The following is a 20,376-nucleotide window of genomic DNA, read 5'->3' as shown; positions in this document are numbered from 1 at the left end:
CTATGCCCCTCTCCCTCATGTATGAATCAAGTGTCCCCTTAAATGTCTCAATGCTATCTGCTTCATCCACTTCATGTGGCAGTGAATTCCACATTCTCACCACTCTGTGTGTAAAGAAATTCCTCCTAAATTCTTTATTTGATCCGTTAGTTGCTACCTTGGTTTACCAGACAGCTGCAGAACTGTGGAGATCACTGAATCAGTTGAAACTTGACGGATGTATTGACTTACAAGGATAATTTCTGTAAGTTAATATGTCCAATGCAGAGCTTCACAAGATGCTGGGAAACAGGTGCAGAGGTCAGCGAGACTGAATCGCAGTCCGCACAATTTTGAGCACACGAGTCAGGTATTTAAGGATGTAAAATCTTGTGGACTGAGTAAATGGAGCTAAGATACAGATCAGCCATGATCTAATTGAATGGCGGAACAGGCTCGAGGGGCTGAATGGCCTACTCCTGTGCCTATGGGAAGTTAGGCATGGAGGTCAGCGCGCCCAGTTCACAGTCCACAGGATTTTCCCTCCATTAAATACCTGATTCGTGTACTCAAAATTGTGTGGACTGCGATTCAGTTTCGCTGACCTCGACATCCATTTCCCAGCATGCACTCCTGTCATGCAAAGCTCAGGGGTGGGAGTGCCACCTCATCAAATTTACCCCATACTGTGCTGAGGCTTCTTATAAACTCCCTAGTACGGTTGTCTCTGTGTAACAGGCGAGTCCCTAGGACAGCGACAAGCTCTTATGAAAATGGTCCATGAGAGTCTGTTAAATTAATCACCATGTTGTGGCAAGACTGTGAATAATACCAAGCACTTTTGCAATAAAATTACAACTTTAGTCATACAAATGGTATTATATTCCTTTCTACATAGTGTAATTCAATGGGATTATGCCAGAGGTATCCAGAAGTGTGTAAAACAAAATGATTTTGATTTCTTTTTCTGTGGATTGAACAGTAGTCATTATATTCATTAGATATTGCTCTCTGCTATATTTCGGTACATACACAGGATAGCCTCAGATTTGAGTCTTGGTTATTTGTTTTCAATTGAAGAAATGCCAGTATTAGACAATAGGCAACGTAACAATCAAGTGATGTTCTAGGCTCTGCGTACATCTCTCCAGTTTGTTCTGGGTGGTAGGTTAACAATAGTCAAAATTGTGTCACTGAAACTTTCCACTTCTTCAATTGAACATTAAAGTACAGTCATCAATCTCAGTTGTGCTGTTATACTGAGTATTTAACAAACATATACGTAATGATGCATCAGCCAGCCAAACAACTTTCACATAGTGGAAATACTGATGGCAGTTGAGGGATGCATTGATGCACAACTGATGTTAGTTAACAGAAGTGTCTGAGAACACTCCCTAATGCTTGAAGGAAGCTGATGGCGTTATTACACTCTCAGGATTCTAACTTACCTTTACATCTCTGAGGATTGCAGTCTATATATTCATTACACTTTTGAACTCGATTTTAATGATGAAAAGGATAATTGTTTCAATTCTTTTGTGCAGGCAATGACTTGTGCTCTGTGATGTCAGTGGGTAGTCTCAGTCAGCGGGTAGGACGTGTGAGGGGGTAGGACGTGTGAGGGGGTAGGACGTGTGAGGGGGTCGGACGTGTGAGGGGGTCGGACGTGTGAGGGGGTAGGACGTGTGAGGGGGTAGGACGTGTGAGGGGGTCGGACGTGTGAGGGGGTCGGACGTGTGAGGGGGTAGGACGTGTGAGGGGGTAGGACGTGTGAGGGGGTAGGACGTGTGAGGGGGTAGGACGTGTGAGGGGGTAGGACGTGTGAGGGGGTAGGACGTGTGAGGGGGTAGGACGTGTGAGGGGGTAGGACGTGTGAGGGGGTAGGACGTGTGAGGGGGTAGGACGTGTGAGGGGGTAGGACGTGTGAGGGGGTAGGACGTGTGAGGGGGTAGGACGTGTGAGGGGGTAGGACGTGTGAGGGGGTAATCTCTATTCTGTTGGTGGCTCACTTCATTCCTTGAAAACTGCTACCTGCAGACATTAATTAGTGTGTCATGGTGAAACCATTTACACACCAGTCAATCATGTCCAGTGTTTCAGTCCAAGGGAATAATAAGTATATGCAGTGTACACAAACAATAGGTTATGTTATGGGGGGGGGGGGAAACAAATGTCCCAAACAACCTGTCTTGCGATACGGCAGGTTGGTTATACTGTTATTGACCCAGTAGGGAGTCAAATTGAAGTTTGGTAACAAATTGCATATATCAGGATTTGTCTACATTGTGTGTAATATTTTGTTCTAGCTGGCGGGGATACTTGGCTGTGAGGAACATGGCATCTCAGACTCTACAGTATTGACCAAGGTCAGGGGATCATGAGTTTGAATCCTAGCTTCAACTGAGATTCTAACTCACCTGTTTTCATTGGTTATGTTTTTCCAATTTTTAATTGGTGGCAGTGCAGCTCCAGCTTGGAGAGGGGAAGAGGGATAAAAATCCGGTAGGATTAGTTCTGCCTTGAAGAAGTCCATCCACTATTGGAAACAATGTATTTTTTAAAAAATCAGTACATGTTTAGTTTACATGGGTTTGCAACAGTAATGAATAATGAAACAACAAACATTAAAACCACTGTCAGCGTAACGTGTGTTCCAGAGGTAGTTATTGAATTCTCCACAAGAGGGAGGTATCACCCCCCCAAAGAATTTGAATTGGAGACTGCAAGGAGATTAAAAATTTATGCTTACCAGTGGCCAATTTCGTAGTTTGAAACTTGTTTCCGTGATTCAAATGTACCTACCTTACAAATCTCTGCACTTATCTCCAACTGTGTTACGCTTATATAAAGCACGAACATCTTATGTGAAGTTAGTAACCATATACCTCTCCTGTTCTCTTGCCCAGTTGATTCCTCCACTTCCTTTCTTCATGCCTTCGTTCATTTCTATCTGGTTGGCATAGCTTCTTCTTCTTTCTTTCTTCTACTTCCTGGTGGTCAGGGATTCTTGTGAATAATCAGGTAAACCTGCATTGATTGTTTTATAGTTTATCTAGGGCTACAATTATATTTAGTGGTACAATGTGTGATTTTTTTGCCAAACAAATGCATCCGAATCAGATCCATACATTGAAACATTATTACTTGAAAATAACTGAATGAGATGCTGATAATGCTGACGCCTCCCTTCCCCAGTGTAGCTATGATATTTCCCCTAAGCTACTATGGTGCGAGAACGATTAAAAGTCCTCTGTATCAGTTGTATAAATCAACCTAATGCACTAATGGCTCTGCCACCATTGAACATTGACCCTCAGGTCTTTTACTTGATGTCGGAAAATTACATTTCACTTTTTCATGTATAGATTGGGGAAAGTACATGATTTATAATTAAAATGCAATATTCAATTGAATGCAAAACATGTTTGTGTAATTGGATACTGTTCAGCATTTCTTTTATATGCAAATCTGGACCTTAGTGGTCAGACCAACTCTCCAGACCCTCTCTTGCTAAAGAATACACAAAGTTAATTGGCACTTTGTTGTTCCACTTGCAATCCCATAGAACAGTAATGTCTCCATGTAAAATGTTTATGTCAATCCTGCTGTGTCAGCAAGATTCACCAAACACACTTCACCACAGAGGGCGTGAGTCATCTCGGACTGGATTTCAAGCGCCTGGCTCAAAAAACGGTAATAACAGAGGCCTGAAAACTGAAGCCCGACTGTCGGCCTGGAGAACATTCTGTGCTGAAAGACAGTCCTAGAGGGAGAGGAAAAATAAACTTAAAATGGGACGAGAAATAAAAAAACAACAGATCTAAATCATCTTTTATAGATCGCTCTCATCATGTCAGCCAGAGCTAAATTTAAACCAAGGTCCCTGAGGAACAATGTGGCTAATCTATTATCCCATCCAGTTCTCTGAATTATTTATTTTTTTAAAAGAAATTTCCTTTTAATCAATAACACCGGAATCCTGGAATGCACCTATTTTTCTTCTTGAAATTCTTAAGCATAAAGTGCTTGCTAAATGGCTCCCAAATGTAACAGCGCTGCGAACTGCCATTCCTTTTGTGGATTTGGCAGTAAGTGCCTGCTCTGGTGCTTTATCGCACTGTAAGTTGTATTGTACGTTTATTTAAATGCTAAACTGATAGCGTGTGAAAACAAAAAATTGTAAATGTGGTATTGTACATTTGTTAACCAAACTGGTGCCAATATGCATAGGACCCAATGAACTCCAGTTTTCCTTCTATGCTATATAATAAATCAATTAGAAAATAAACCTGTCACGTCTAATGTAACCACATATGTAATCCACTCCTCTTGTGTGAGTTTGTGTATATCTTTCTAAAAATTCACTACCCTTCCCTATTAACTTCTATTTCTCGATGCTGGTTCTAGAAAAAGCAGTTTCTCTTATCTGTATAAATTTTCCAGTGCATTCTCACTGCAACAAATAATAGTCTGCTGACTATTCTTTTATTAATTACTACATTTTAGTTAAAGGAGCATTGGGGTAGACTTTCAACTTGCTGCCCAGGTGTAACACTGGTGTTCAGATCAGATGCCAATTATAGAAATGGACCGATTTTTATTTCCACTGATTTAAATATAATGGGCAGCTGATCCGCAACTTTAAGTTTTAATCTCTCTGAACTGACTTACTGTTGTAATAATAAATACAAAACGGCATTGTGGCGAATAATCTCCAAAATACTTCATATGCCCCTCTCTTTATATATACACCTGTTCATGGAGAATTGCAGAAAATGAATTTCGAGGGACATTGTCATCTGTGTAAGTTTCCCATTAGATATTGTCACCACGATACCTTATGTTGATAGATGATAGTTTTAATACAATATGCAAATTATAACATTAGTGCTTTAAAACATTTATTGCTCTCAAAATCACACACGGAGGCGATGCCTGGTTAACAGAAGTGCACTGTGCTTTGTTTTTTCTCCTCCTGCTCGACATGCACACTAAATGCAAGATGATAGTATATGTTGAATGCCTGTCACTGTCACCAAGTATTGATGAACTGCACAGTGTCCCTGGTCGGTGCCTGTGTTAATGTAACTGATCTGCAATTTTCTTTTTAAAACCACCTTACAATGTTTTATATTTCTAATTGCAGGATGTGAAACCGGGAGATGTATCGAGCAAACGCAACCTATGGGAGAATAAAACTGATTCTTCCAATGGAAAATCAGCCACCCCGTCTAAGGTTATCATTGGATAGGAGACATATTTCTATATTCATACACATTTCTGCATTATATTTAGATGTAAACTGTTACAGCCCCGGGATGAGTGTGCAAAACAAAAATGTCCACCAGGGAGCTATTTAAATGTTATTGGGTGATAGCCAAATATTATACTGAAATTGTTGATTTTAATCCTGTAACATACCAAAAAATTAAAATCCTGATTGGTATTTTGTGCTAAGATTAATGAGGGAGACCTGGTATCAAAGACTAAACAGCAAGAGAGAAATTGGTAGCAGAATGGATCTTCAAAAGTTAAAAATTCCATTCATTAACACTAGAGTTGCTATTAGTTCTAGAACACTAGACTCTCATTCAGAGAAGCTGGATTGAAACCCCAGCTTTGACCGTCCCTTGAACTTGGCTACTCTGTATTGGTGAGTGCTGCCAGTTCTCAATTAGCCAAATTATACAAATACATTGTATAATTGAACCGCCATTTCACTAAGTACAATGTACTGTAGAACAAAGAGAACATTTCAAGACAATCAGATGAATGTTTTAAAAGGTTGAATTCCCTTTATTTTCTGCCCAGTCTTCAAAGGCCACATCCAGACTCTGGTCAAGAATGTAGTCCTCTCTCTGCCAGTGTTGCTCTCATCCAGCTAGTACGAGGTGTACGAGAGCAGCGTGGAGATGACTTTCTTTGCAGTTTTCCCTCTGGAGTATTGTGTCTTGGCTCTGCCCAGAACATTGGTGAGATCAGGAGGTCAGCAGAACAGTGTAAATGCGTATACACCACTGTGTGTGCTGCATATAGTTGCTCTAACATGCTGCTTAACTACATCACCAGACATGTTCATACACACCATCCATCAGTATTTTGCAATGACACCCGGTGTTTTGGGGGCCCAGTCAGTGTGTCAGCATTTGCTGGCACAAATCAACACAATCAGGCCCTCTTCTGCCCCTACCCACTTGGCTGCTGGTTTGCCACTCCTTCAGTGCGCACCAGATGGACCCCACTCCTCCTGTGAGCATATTCACAGCACAAATGGCCCAATTGCTACTGTAGGTAGGAACCATTGTGAGAACCGGAGTTTCCAAGTACAGTATGCACAGGCAGGAATCTCGGCCATTAGCATTGGGAGTGTATTGATTAGAGAAGTGTTAGCCACTGAACTCAGATAGCAGTGGGGGAGAATGGTAGGGAAGGGGTATTGGTTGGCAAGGAGACAAGGAAATTATGTCAAGGGATGGGGAGGAGAATATCGTTGGATAGGGGAAAGGGCAGAATTGATGGCAAGGGGGGAGGGGGGAATGTTTGGTGAGGAAGGGTGAGAGGAAATGGTTTGTGAGGGGAGGGGCAAAATCGTTGGTAAGGGAAGGGGAGAAATGCATGGCAAGGGGAGAGGAGGAGGAAATGATTAATGAAGGGAGGGACAGAATGGATGAAAAGGGGGGAAATGGATGAGGAAGGTAGAGTGCATTGCAGTGCGAGGGAAGTGGATGGCAGTTAAAGAGGAAAATTGATAGAAATGAAAGAGAGAGGGAATGGGGAAAATGATGGGGAGAGAGAAGGGGGGAAATGAACCAGACAGGGAGGGGAAAGGGCAATGAAGAGAGAGGTGAATTGATGGCAATACAGGAAAGAGGGAAAAGAAGGGCATTGAAGGGGGAGGGAAATGATTGGCAATAGAAGGAAGGGTTAAATAGATGGTAATGAAGTTGAGGGAGAAGGGGGATAGAAGCTGGGAGCAATACTTTGGAGGAAAGAGGGGAGAAGTTTGGAGAAGTGCTTTGGAGGTGGGGGGGTGGTAATGTAGTAGATATTGTATGGACTAACAACCCAGTGGTCAGGAGTTCAAATCCTACCACAGTAATTTGTGGGTTAGCACCAGGAAAAATGACCATTAAAGCTGCTTGATTGTCCTTAAAAACCCAACTGGTTCAGAAGGACTATCAATGCCTTCTGAAATGGTCTAGAAAACCATTCAGATGTAAAGAAAATAATAAAAAAAATTACCAACCTAACGGCAATGACGAGGCATTGTATTAGGACAAGTCTCTGGTAACAAATTAAGCCCAGTCGACTCTGCAAAGTCCTCTTCACTAACATCTGGGGACTAGTCCCCATCGTCAATACAAGACTGAAGTGTTCGCAAGCGTCTTCAGCAAAAAATGCCGAGTGGACAATCCTACTTGGCCTCACCTAAAGGTCTCCACCATAATAGATTCCAGTGTCCAGCCATTTTGTTTCACTCCACATGACATTAAGAAGGGGCTGAGTGCATTGGATACAGCAAAGGCTACAGGCCCCAACTGGATCCCGGCTGTAAAGCTGAAAACATGGCACCAGAATTAGCCACGCCTTTCTCCAAGCTGTTCCAGCGCATCTACCTGACAATGTGAAAATTTGCTCATATATCTCCTGTCCACAAATAAACAGCACAAATCTAACCCAGCAAATTACTGCCCTATCAACCTCCTCCCAATCATCAGCAAAGTGATAGCAGGAGTCATCAGTAGTAACACCAAGTGGTATCGACTCGCCATTAACCAGCCACTCACTGATGCTGAATGCCAGAAGAAAGATGAGAATAACTTCTCTTGCCATTAAGGCAGCATTCGATCGAATATGGCACCAAGGAGCCATAGCAAGGAGCCTCCAGTAGCTAGCCATGCCTGACACACAGGAAGGTGGTGTGGTTGTAGGGAACCAATTATCACAGCCACAGAACATCACTAAAGAAGTTCCTCAGCACAGCATCCCTGGCAAAGACATTTTCAGCTGGTTCATCAATGACCTTGCATTTGTCATAAGGTCAGGGTTGGGGCAATTCACTGATGATTCGAGTGTTTAACTCCATTCATAACTCCTCCGATAATGAAGCAGCTCATGTCAGCCTACAGCAAGATCTGGGCTGACAAGTGGCAGTTGTACAAGAGCAGGCATTGACTCGCTCCAACAAGAAAACGCTCAGGAACCTCCCCTGACGTTTAATAACACCACCATCACCAAGTTTCCTACCATCAATATCTTGGGAGTCACCAATGACCAAAGACAGATCAACACTGTGGCTACAAGAGCAAGACAAAGACAGGTTACTCTGTAATGAATGGTTCATGTCCCAACCCCTCAAAACTTCTCTACCATCGACAAGGAACAAGTCAGGAGTGTGATGAAATACTCCTCACTTACCTAGATATAGCTGCAACTACACTCAAGCAGCTTGACATCATCCAGGACAGAGAAGCCTGTTTGACTGACACCCCTGCTACATTTCATCCCCTTCATCATTGATGCAATGTGGCTACATTATGTACTATATACAGAATGCACTGAAGCAACTCACTAAGCTTACTTTGACAGCAGCTCTCAATTCTATGATGTCCACCACTGAGAAGGACAAGAGCAGCAATGCCACAGGAACACCATCATCACTGAGTTCCTCTTTAAGTCACACATCACCCTGACTTGGACATATATCACCGTTCCTTCATTTCTGATGGGTCAAAATCCGTACCATACACCACCAAGGGAGCACCATCACCACAAGGATTGCAGTGCGAGAACAAGATCCACCTTCCCTGGTCAACCAGGGAGTAAATCAATGCAGTCTTGCCAGCATCGGCCACATTCCGAGAACAAATTTAATAAAAGGTTGGGAGCGGTGCTTTGGGGTCAAGAGGAAGGAGTGGGCCAACTTGAATGGGGGGAGGGGAGTGGATGAAAAGTGCCACCTTATTTGGGTTGGAGGGTGAGGAAAGTGCCAGGTTAAAGTGATGAAGGAGAGGGAGAAGAATGCCAGTATAAACTGGGAGGGCTAGAGAAGATAGTGAAATAGGTTCTCTTCTTCAGTGATTAGGCATAAGAGCTTGCTTGGGCAGAAGCCCATATTGTGAAGTTGGGCACAAGCTGCTCATAATCAATTAAAATGAATAGATGGAAAATTGTGAGCAGCTTATGCCCAATTTTGTAATAAGGGCTTCCACCCTGCCAAGCTCTTATGGCCTGGTGGTGGTGAGGAAAATCTACCTCAGTGTCTCTCTGAAAGGATGGGACGTTGGATGGGGTGCTGTGGCTCTGTGTACTAGGTCTGGTGATTAGTTGAGAGTGCCTTTGTGAACTGAGCAGTGAGGTTTGAATATAGGAGAGTGACAATTGAGGTAACTTTTGGGTAAGTGATGGTTTGTTGAGAATTCCAAATGTCATTTTGCTTTTCCTGTTCTTTTATAGATTAAAAACCAATTGTTAAGTTCAAAAGTACTTAAAATGAACCAGAATGCATAATTATTAATGTAAAAATTCAATATTTCCCAAGGGAGCATGCCCCAGGCCCCCCTGAAAATACATACCAATTTTGTGCCTTCAAATTTTGATTCCCTATTCAGGCTCTCATGTACTTATAGGAGCAATTTGAACCAGGTGCAACACTGGTTTTACACCCCACCCAATTTTACTCTCCATTGAAGTCAGTACTTGGGTGCGATTCATCTGCAGATAGGCAAACTCAAGAGAAATAATTGAATTCTCTGACAAAAAGGGAGTATTGCCTGAGAGGAGGAATTTGGCTCAAAACTGTATAATTTAAGCACCAAAGAAATGATGAACGCTGTCCTTTGTTATTCCCAGATTACAGCTGGAAGTAAGTACAAGTCAGGCTCAGCGGGGGATCACCGTGGTTACACTAATGGTAAGTGACTTTCATAAACACTCCAAATGGAAAGTTAACATTAGGGCCAGGTACTTGTGGACTTGTTCACAACACTATTTCAGGCTACGCTGACAGTTATTACTAATGATTGCTAGCAGCTGAGCATTAGATTTTTATTGTGTCTTCAATAATGTTTAACATACGTCAGCAGAAAGGCTGTAAAAATCATAAAATTAAGTAAGCGACAGGGTTAAGAGAAAACTGTACACTCACCCTTCAGAGGGCAACTAAAGACATGTCACAGTGATAAATGGCAGGCCATGTGTCCGTTCATCTTTTGTGTCCCTGTTCAATTACAAATTGCTATATTCACAGAAGAGGTGATAAATCATGTGTTTATTTTGCTCTGAGCATGTTTTAAAATGTTAAAACGTCAGCTTTGCATTGTATTGTCTAAATTTAAATAGACATAGGAATCTGAACCATGTTTGCTACATCGCACGTGGGCCTGTGTGCTTTTCAAATGAGGAGCATGTCAGAATTGACCATTAATCACCCATTAGCTGCGCTGGGATTTAAAAATATCATACGAAGGAAACCAAAGAGAAACAGGAGTCAGATCATTATACCTCACAACAGCTGGTTATTATTCCTGATTATTGCATATGCTGAGCAATGTTAACAACTTGCCAGACACATGATAATTGGACAGTAGCACGGATGAAGATTAAGGCACGTTGTGAGATCTGTTCAAAAAAAATGTGAAGCTAACAATTTTGATACAGATTTAGGTTTCATTCTACTAAAACTAAGTTGGTTTTTGAACCTTAATTTAATTGTCACCACAGGCTGTGGTCAGCCCAAATTTTTAACACTGATTATTGCATAGCACTTACCCATCTCAGTCAGGTTTAATTTATTTTTCTCTTCCTGCGAAAGTGCACTATTCCTGTTCAGGCCCATGAGTGCCAGAATTTGCTGTCCTGGACTGTTTAACCTGGATCCCTGCATTGAGGCACCCAGCTAATAGTCGTCCAGGAAAGTCAGGTGGAAGGTTGGGAATGCCCCCCTGCCTCATTTGCATAGGAATGATGGGGGTGCCACAACCTTCCAGGAAACCCTGGGGTGATATATAAGGGGTGGGAACCTGGCAAAATGAAAGTCATCTTCTTCCTCCCAAAAAAAGGTCTCTTCAACACCCTCCATGACAGTTCCTCACCCATCCCATAAAATTTATAAACAAATATATTTAAAAATTCAACAAATATTTTTTTTAAAACTTCCCCATAAATTTAGCTCCAACAATTACCAGAATGCACCTTGATTCAGTGCATGGTGCCCAAAACTGAATGCAGTACTCCAGGTGGGGTCTAACTAAGGCTCTGTACAACTGAAGCATGACTTCCTCATTTTTGGATTCCAACCCCCTTGAGATCAAGGTCAATATTCTATTTGCCTTTTTGATTATTTTTTAATTACTTTTTGTTCCTGAGCACTAGCTTTTAGTGATTTTTGTACCCAGACACCAAAATCCCTTTGCTCCTCCACAGTTCCTAGTCCCTCACCATTAAGAAAATATTCCAGTTTGTCTTTGTTGGATCCAAAGTGGATGACCTCACACTTCCCCACATTGAACTCCATCTGCCATAGTCTTGCCCACTTGCACAGTCTATCTGTGTCCCTTTATAATGTCCTGCTCCCATCTACATGCCTTACTATGCCTCCTAACTTAGTGTCATTTGCAAACCTGGATATAAAACTCTCCATTCCTTCATCCAAGCTATTAATATATATGGTGAAAAGCTGGGGGCCCCCGTACAGATTCCTGGGGAACAGCACTTTTCATATCCCGCCAATCAGAGAATATTCCCTTTATCCCTACCCTCTGTCTCCTACCACTCAAAACCAATTACCAACCCATATCACAAGGTTACCTCCAATTCTATGTACTTTCATTTTTGATAATCAATAATTATATTGAGCTTTGGAAAATTATGATTATCACATCTACAATTTCTTCCCCTTTTTCTTAATACCCTGATGTGGAAAACATCAGGTCCTGCAGATTTGTCTATCTTAAGCCCCACTATTTTCTTCATTACTATTTTTCTATATTAAATCCACTAAGTTCCTCTCCTTGACTTATTTTTAGTTTCACTTGTACCACTGGTATTTTGTCCTCATTCTCCACTGTGAAAACAGATAAAAAGTACTCATTTAACAAATCTGCCATTTCCTTATTATCCATTATAGTCTCTGTCTTTAATGGGATGACACTCCCCTTTACCGCTCTTTTTCAGTTAATATATTTATAAAGACTTTTGCTGTTAGCTTCAATATCACTTGCAAGTTTTTTAATATTCCTTTTATGCACCTTTTATTACTTTCTTTGTATCCCTTTGTTCCTTTTTATAGCTAGCCCAGTCTGGTGAATTTCTACTTTTCCGTGCATTTCTGCAAGTCTTTTCTTTTAGCCTGATACTGTCTCTTACCTTGTTTGTTGGCCATAGTTGCTTAACTACACAAGTGGAGCCTGAATCTTTTAGGGGTATGTATTGGTTTTGTATCCCAAAAATACTTCGAATTTTTCCCACTGTTTGTCTGTATGTTTACCCAGTTCAGCCCGGTTTACTGCTGTCAATTTATTTCTCATCCATTAGAAGTTCGCTTTACTTAAATTTAAAACCCTGATTTGTCCCTTCTCCCTCTTAAATCAAATTCAGTCATAATATGGTCACTATTCCCAAGATGTTCCCATACCGATGAGATTGTTAACTAATTCTGGTTTGTTACTCATCACTAAATCTAGTATGGCCTGTCCCTTGTCATTTCTAAAACATATTGTTCCAGAAAACTGTCCTGAATACATTCTAGAAATTCATTGCCTTTACTATTTGAATTGTTCTGCTTCTCCTTATCTATGTGAAAATTAAAATCTCCCATTATAACCACATTGTCTTTGCTACATGCTTGCTCTTTGTATTTATACATCCCTCCAATACATCACTACTATCAGGAGGTCTGTTGACAACCTGTACCACAGTCTTGCATCCTTTACTGTTCCTTAATTGTACCCATAATGTTTCCACTGCCTGATCACTCTTACTGAAATCCCTTCTTTCTACTGCTGCAATTGTGTCTTTTATCAATATTGCTGCTTCTCCTTTTTAAAGATCATATAACCTGGAATATTTAGCTCCCAAACCTGCCCAGCAGGTTGTAATGGCTACATTGTAATGGCTACTACATCATACCCTTTAAGCTGAATTTGTGCTTCTAACTTACTTGTTTTATTTCCAATGCTACATGCATGCAGCTCAAATGTCAATCAGCCAATATTACCTTGATTTAAATTCATTCTGCAAACCCAATTCATAGGCCTTAGATTCAGATGTGCATATGTCCTTTTATATTTGTGCGTGTGCATCCTGCCACCTTGAAGAAGTTTGTTTGTCAGGGAATTTTTTTATGTCAGGTCCCCGAGAGAGTAGCAACAAGAGTCATTATGGGACTTATGACTCTAAAGCAAGTATAAAAACTCACAGAAGTCAACTTGTTTTCATTGGGGAAAAAAAGATTGAGGAGAGACAAGAGCCAGATCTTCAAAATGCTAAGACACAGATCATGTTTATTAAGCAGGTTTTTTATTCTAGACTGTGAGTATAGAATTAGAGGACACAACTCAATATTAATAGGTCTCAAGCGTGACTAGAGATTGGAAGAAATTTTTCCTCCACATAGTGGCTATGTAGCAGAGACTCCAATGGAGAGCGACCACCCTTGTATTTAATTCCTTCAAAGGGGTTGGAAAAGGTTAGGAGTGGAATTGAAGGACATTAGGATTAGTAAAGATGAACAAATACTTCATCTAACACAATGGTCTCTGCACTGCCGGGACCATGGTGATGTCATCTGAGGAAAGCAGCTGGCCAGGATTAAGGAATGGAGGTATCAGTGTAGACAGGCATTTCAGGGTTTTCTCAACTGTCTTTGGGGATTTTGCACATCCATTGGAGGTTGAGTAAGTTAGAGATCCACAATATTGTCTATTGTTTGTACATTGTTCTCACCACAAATGACCCGAATGGCCTTTTCTCATTCAGTGGATTTTTTTGCGTTTTTACGCCTTATATATGTAATCCCTGGTAGATGATGAGGGAAATGGCGGATAGTTTCATTGTCAGTATGTTTCCAGTTTTGATTCTTGTAGGGGGGTGGGAGAAGGAAATTATACTGGAATTCATGCTTGCCTAGTGAGAGAGACAGGCATGCATTAGATTCCTGGTGGTCTTGGAGGGGTTAGTTTGTGTCTGCGTTTTTTGGTAGGAATGTCTCTGAGTCATTCAGCTGCCAGGCCAGGAAATTGAAATTTCAACAACCGAGCTGGCAGATTTGAGTGACAACCAAGTCGCTAAGCTTATAACTTTTCAATCAGGAAAATAAGGGGTCTGTTGGTTATGTTACCGATCCATATAATCAGTTAAATACTATATCAGAGACACTAAATCAGAGCCACATGTACATGCTTTAAAAGTTCAGTGTTTTTGATAAACATACCTTTCAAATTGTTATAGAGGGTAAATTGGGGGTTGGCTGGGACTATGGGTTACTGTGGTTTCCTGCAGTTTTGCTTAGTTGCTTTAAGGCATTCGATAAGGTGCCACATAAAAAGGTTGTTACGCAAGATAAGGGCTGATGGGGTTGGGGGTAATATATTAGCATGGATAGAGGATTGGTTAGTGGACAGAGAGTAGGGATAAATGGGTATTTTCAGTTTGGCAGGCTGTAACTAGTGGAGTGCCGCAAGGATCAGTGCTTGGGCCTCATCTATTTACAATCTATCTTAATGACTTAGATGAAGGGACCAAGTGGTAATGTATCTAAGTTTGCTGACAATGCAAAGCTAGGTGGGAAAGTAAGCTGTGAGGAGGACACAAAGAGCCTGCCAAGGGAATATAGGCAGGTTAAGTGAGTGGGCAAGAAGGTGGAAAAGGAGTATAATGTGGGGAAATGTGAGGTTATTCACTTTGGTAGGAAGAATAGGAAAACAGAATATTTTTTAAATGGTAAGAAACTATATTGGTATTCAGAGAGATTTGGGTGTCCTCGTACAAGAAATACAAAATGTTAGCATGCAGGTACAGCAAGCAATAAGGAAGGCAAATTGCATGTTGGCTTTATTGCAAGGTGGTTGGAGTACAAGAGTAAGGGCTTTGGTGAGACCTCACCCTGGAGTACTGTGTACAGTTTTGGTCTCCTCATCTAAGGAAGGGTATACTTGTCTTAGAGACGGTGCAATGCAGGTTTACTAGATTGATTCCTGGGATGAGAGGATTGTCCTATGAGGAGATATTGAGTAGAATGGGCCTATATTCTCTAAAGTTTAGAAGACTGAGAAGTGATCTCATTGCAACATACAAGAATCTGTGGGGGCTTAATAGGGTAGATGTTAAGAGGTTGTTTCTCCTGGCTGGAGAGTGTAGAACTAGGGGGCATTGTCCTGGGAAAAAGGGTCAGCCATTTAAGATTGAGATGAGGAGGAATTTCTTCACTCAGAGGGTTGTGAATCTTTGGAATTCCCTATCCCAGAAGGCTATGGTTGCTGAGTCATTGAGTATGTTCAAGGCTGAGATGGATAGATTTTTGGACTCTGGGGAATCAAGGAATATGGGGATGAAGTTGAGGTTGAAGATCAGCCATGATCTTACTGAATGGGCAGAGCAGGCTCAAGGGGCCATATGGCCTACTCATGTTCCTATTTCTTATGTTCTTTAGAGGATGAAAAAGGAATTTCCCAAAGTTTTCTGAATTGGCTTTATTTTCCATCCTTTCTTGGTAGGGGGAGGGGTGCAGGAGGCATGGTGCAATGATGTACCATTTTTGGGTAGGAACATAGGAACAGGAGAAGGCCATTTAGCCCATCGAGCCTGTTTCCCTCTTCAATTAGATCGTGGCTGATCTGTAACTTAACTTCATTTAACCTCCTTGGTTCCATAATCCTTAATACCATTGCCTAACAAAAATCTATCAATCTCAGTTTTGAAATGTTCAATTGACCTAACCTCAACAGCTTTTTGGGGCAGATGGACTGGATGATCTTTTCCCAGCTTTTTTTGTACATTTGTGTGTATACTTTTGCATATTCAGGCAACATTTATTGTGATTAATGCTTAATGCCAAAAACATTTTAAAATTTTCTTTACATATGCTACCTAGCTGAAATATGAAATTTAAAATGAAACATCTCCGAAACAGGAGACATATTTTGTTTGAAATGGTTTATATTTCACATACAATGTATATTGCTGCACAAAGCAAAATTGTAAAGTTATTTTGTTCATTTCATGTCCTGTTTTACTCATTACACAAACTCATCCGATCTTTCTTTCTTTCTTCAGCAGGGATGGCACATTATGAAAACGAACCCTAAAGAGGTCGTCATAGAGTTCTGGTCCATATGTTTCTGAGATGCCTAGATGAGCTTTTTATATTTATGTAATATTTTATTAACAAATTGTTTCACATTTTCCCAGTCAAAGCCATGTGTATTAGCACTGTATTACAAATACAATTTGCAACTGATCGTCACAGGCATATCGCCTTTGTAAAGATCAGTGAGACCCTTATTTCGAAAGAGGAATGTGCTGTGAAATTTGAACATTTAGAATATTGATAAAACATCATATACTTTAGAACAAAATTAAATATAGCAAAAGAAACATTAATTAATTGACGAGTTAAAAGTTAAAACCAATAAGATTTTTGATTAGACTTTCTTCTCACTTTAGAGTGCTCTGCCTAATATGTCATAATTTTTACATTTTTATTAAACATGTTTAAATGGGTTTAAAATTTGATTTGTAATAGTGGTACTGATTATGGATTGGTTCATTTTGCTCTGAATGGAGGAACACTGAGCAATGGTGATTCATCACAGATAACATTCACAACTTCTAGCTTTGTAGTTTAATTAAAGATAGAATGCTTTTAACTAGCTTAAAACGCTAGATCATATATTCAGTAATAAACAAGATAGCAGCCTACATCACAGCGTATTTGAAATGTTCACATTTTCTCACTAAATTTAGTTCCATTGTAACTGGCCTTAGATGTTCAAAATGAGTTTTCAATCAAACAAAAAATATCGAATCTGCCTCAAAATTATAAAAAAAAGTAACACAATATATTTTAAGGTGTGAGTGAGTGTGTGTATGTGTTTGTGTGTGTGTGTCTGCAAGGAGATAGGACAATGAATAGACGTGGTATTAGATGATAAAAAAGGGGTTATGAGTTCTCTGAAACACTGAACTTCCACTATGCATGTCACAGGAGTTGTACCGCATACCTTTTTGATGTATCACACTTTTATTCATATCTTAACCTGCATACGTGACAATTACAGGAGAGTTCAAAAGTCTTGGTTTTGAAGGAATTTGGAAGTTTTAATATGCGTTAGACCAGAGCAGTTTAATTTTGGGCCTGAATAGGAAAAGAGGCTTTTATCACTCCTTGCGTATGTTAGTCATCTCTGCGTAAAGTTAAATAAAGGTGAAAAATCAACCCAAAGATGTGCAACAACTGCTTCGCTATGAAACATTAACCATTTTGTACTTTTTTTTGGTTTACATATAACATGAAATGCAAATGCACTCAATTATTGTATAGGTCTGAAAATAAAACTATGCAACTTTTATCTTAAATTGTCTGCTTTCTACCATTTTGTGAACACCACAAATAGTTAAGGAGTATTAGGCAACTGCATTTTTTCATTAAAAATGTTTAAAACAATGTATTATGAAAATGGCAATTCACAATAAATAGATTATTTCTATAAGCTGACTTCTGGAGTATTTATTTGCTGGAAAACTAATAAATGTTGGACTGATATAAAATTAGCTCTAACACATATTTACATCTCACTTTTTGTCAGATTCACACAGTACTTCATGCATTGATATATTACAGCGGTGCATCGAATGCGCGAATCAAAGCTGTACGTGTGTAACACTGTGCATGAGGTGGTTGGAGTAGGTTATTGACTATCACTCTGGAGTTGGGGACAAATAGACATCCTTCCATGGGCCACCCTCTCTTGTGATGTTCTGGTTGTACTGGCCTGCTTCCCTTTTATCGGGACATTGAGGCAACACTGGGGGTGATGACGCCAACTAGGAAGGGATTCCAGATTGCCTCAAATTACCCTAGTTCCAAACAGAGGCTGTGTGTTCAGATTAGCATATCTCTCAAGGACTTTGTGCACATGTTTGCTGCAGAGATGGTCGTGCTTTTCAGAGCATGGGGTTGCATCTCCTTGTCAACAGGGAGAGATACAGCCGTACTAATTTATGCATTCGTAGCGGGTGGGAGGAAGTAAGGTTCACAACGACGGGGCTGGCTCTGGTGCTTGGGGAGGGGGGGAAGATGATTGTGAAGTGTCTAACTAAATTAGTGTCTGAAACAGTTGGATGTTGCGTCTTTACCAGAAAAAGTGCAAGAGTGCACATAGCTTTCTCTGCTACAGAAAAGTGTAACTGTGGGTGTGAATAAAGAAGGAAAAAGAGAACATGAACCTGGAAGGTAGGATCCAGCAGTGATTAGAAGATAGATAGTTGCACAGTATAACTATTAGTGACTGAGGCACCACTCCATCTCTTGACCACCAATGAATGGACAATGTTCCATCTGCCCTTCCCCCAATTAAATGGCACAATTCAACTCTCTGAACTTTTATTGGTAATTATCAGTAAAGATTTCTGATAATTACCAACATAAGAAGAAAGAACTTGCATTTATATAGTACCTTTCACGACCTCAGTCCCAAACTGCTTTCGAAGTGTCGTCACGGTTGTAATGTAGGAAAATAGCAGCCAATTTGCGCACAGCAAACTCCCACAAACAGCAATGTGATAATGACCAGATAATTTGTTTCAGTGATGTTGATTGAGGGATAAATATTGGCCAGGACACCAGGGATAATGCTACTGCTCTTCTTCAAAATAGTGCCAGGGGATCTTTTGCGGCCACCAGAGAGGGCAGACGGGGCTGCGGTTTATAGACAGAACTTTCTGGAAAGACTGAATTCTTTCTGTATCTGACATAATTTTTTTCCAAGAGTATAATAAAATGTTGATAGCTTCGCTGTTTACACTTGCCTTGCTCGTTCATACTGATCAGAGTGGCTTTGTGTGTGAAAGAGAGTGTTTGGCTACCCTTATCCTTGTGTGCTATCATTCTGACCAGCTGTGAGAATCATGTGAAAAAAACTAATTTTTTGATCAAAGATAAGGGGACCTGAAATCACCCCTTCAACAGCAAGGTCCATTTTTTAAGCAATTTTATAAATGTTGTATAATTTACTGTCTCCCCTTCTGTGAAAACGCATAAATCTCCAATGCATTTAAAACAGGATGTCAGTCGCTTATTGAGTGCTGCTGGACATAACTCTTTGGCAAATGCCTCCAACCACCCCCCTCCCCAGGTGATTGGAATAAACAATTAGTAAAAAAATTCACAGCAGCTGTGACCTTCACAGGCACAGCAGATCTCGTCATGCTAGGCACCTGTGCTTTATCTGCCACCATTTGACACACTTCATTAATAGGCTCCCTGGAGAATCTCAACCATTTTACATACAGCTCTTCCATTATTCTCGGCATGTCATATTGTTATCCTCCTTCTGGGTTTGGCAAAGTCTTTGGTCCACTGGCATCAGTCCTGAACTCAGCTTATTGCCAATATGTACACAACCCCATTAAGCAATCAGCAAAAGCAACCTAGCTCAATTTAATTGGATTTACTCAACCATTAATCGCCTTAATTGTTATTTTCCCAACAGTTCCGAAAACATATTTCCAACATTGTAAATCTAATGTCAGCAACCGGGAATCTATGTTCATAACAAACTGTTTTGGGGCAAATTGCATGACTACTTCTTGGGGTTAGACTATCAACAAAGTTACTCACTCTTGGAAACTCTTTTTTTTCATAGACTTGCTGGCTTATAAGGCACAATCCAGAGATGGGTCTGTGAAGGATCCTGCAAAAGATGTTGTTCTATTATTTGATAGCACAATTGGTGCTTACTTACCAAATCGTTTATCTTTAAAATAATCATACTAATTTCCATCTATTTTCAGTACTGTGTTAAGTCCAAACTAGGAGAACCCTGATGGCACTGCATATGGATACTGTGTGACCTGCTGTGCAGGTTCTGATGCTTACACTAGGCAATTTGCTTTGCATCCCAGCCAAAAAGTTCAGAGTGTCTATTGATACCATTGTGTCAGCCAATGAGTTGGAAGCAGGGCGGGGCTTACAGAAGGACTCAACAGCAGTCTATTTTACAGCAAATACATTTTATTTACTCAGCAAACAGAGTCTTCTTTACTACAGCAAACAGTCTACACAGTCTATTTAAAAAGAGTCTCTACGAACTGCAGCAAACAGAACTCATGACCAAAACTGCAGCAAAGTCGCCCGATAAAAGTAGAATTATTTCTCCAGCAAATTACCCAATTATC

At 40.5% G+C, this 20,376-nt stretch overlaps 1 protein-coding gene across 6 annotated transcripts in view; it reads left to right on the top strand.

The window, feature by feature from the left end:
* cald1a (caldesmon 1a) overlaps positions 1–17,690 on the top strand; it is a 188,821-nt gene extending 171,131 nt beyond the window's left edge. For 5 of the 6 annotated variants that reach the window (XM_068004781.1, XM_068004776.1, XM_068004777.1 and 2 more), the window contains 3 exons: positions 5,129–5,218; positions 9,835–9,895; positions 16,255–17,690. In XM_068004781.1, coding sequence (XP_067860882.1) covers positions 5,129–5,218; positions 9,835–9,895; positions 16,255–16,286 — 183 coding nt within the window. In that variant the 3' untranslated portion in view covers positions 16,287–17,690. The remainder of the gene's footprint in view (positions 1–5,128; positions 5,219–9,834; positions 9,896–16,254) is intronic. The other variant, XM_068004779.1, reaches the window with a different exon arrangement.
* The last annotated feature ends 2,686 nt before the right edge of the window (positions 17,691–20,376 follow it).

The sequence above is a fragment of the Heptranchias perlo genome, chromosome 24 (assembly GCF_035084215.1).
Source record: "Heptranchias perlo isolate sHepPer1 chromosome 24, sHepPer1.hap1, whole genome shotgun sequence".
Lineage (NCBI taxonomy): Eukaryota > Metazoa > Chordata > Chondrichthyes > Hexanchiformes > Hexanchidae > Heptranchias > Heptranchias perlo.
The sequence above is the reverse complement of the archived record's forward strand: the minus strand, read 5'-3'. Positions and strand labels throughout refer to the sequence as shown.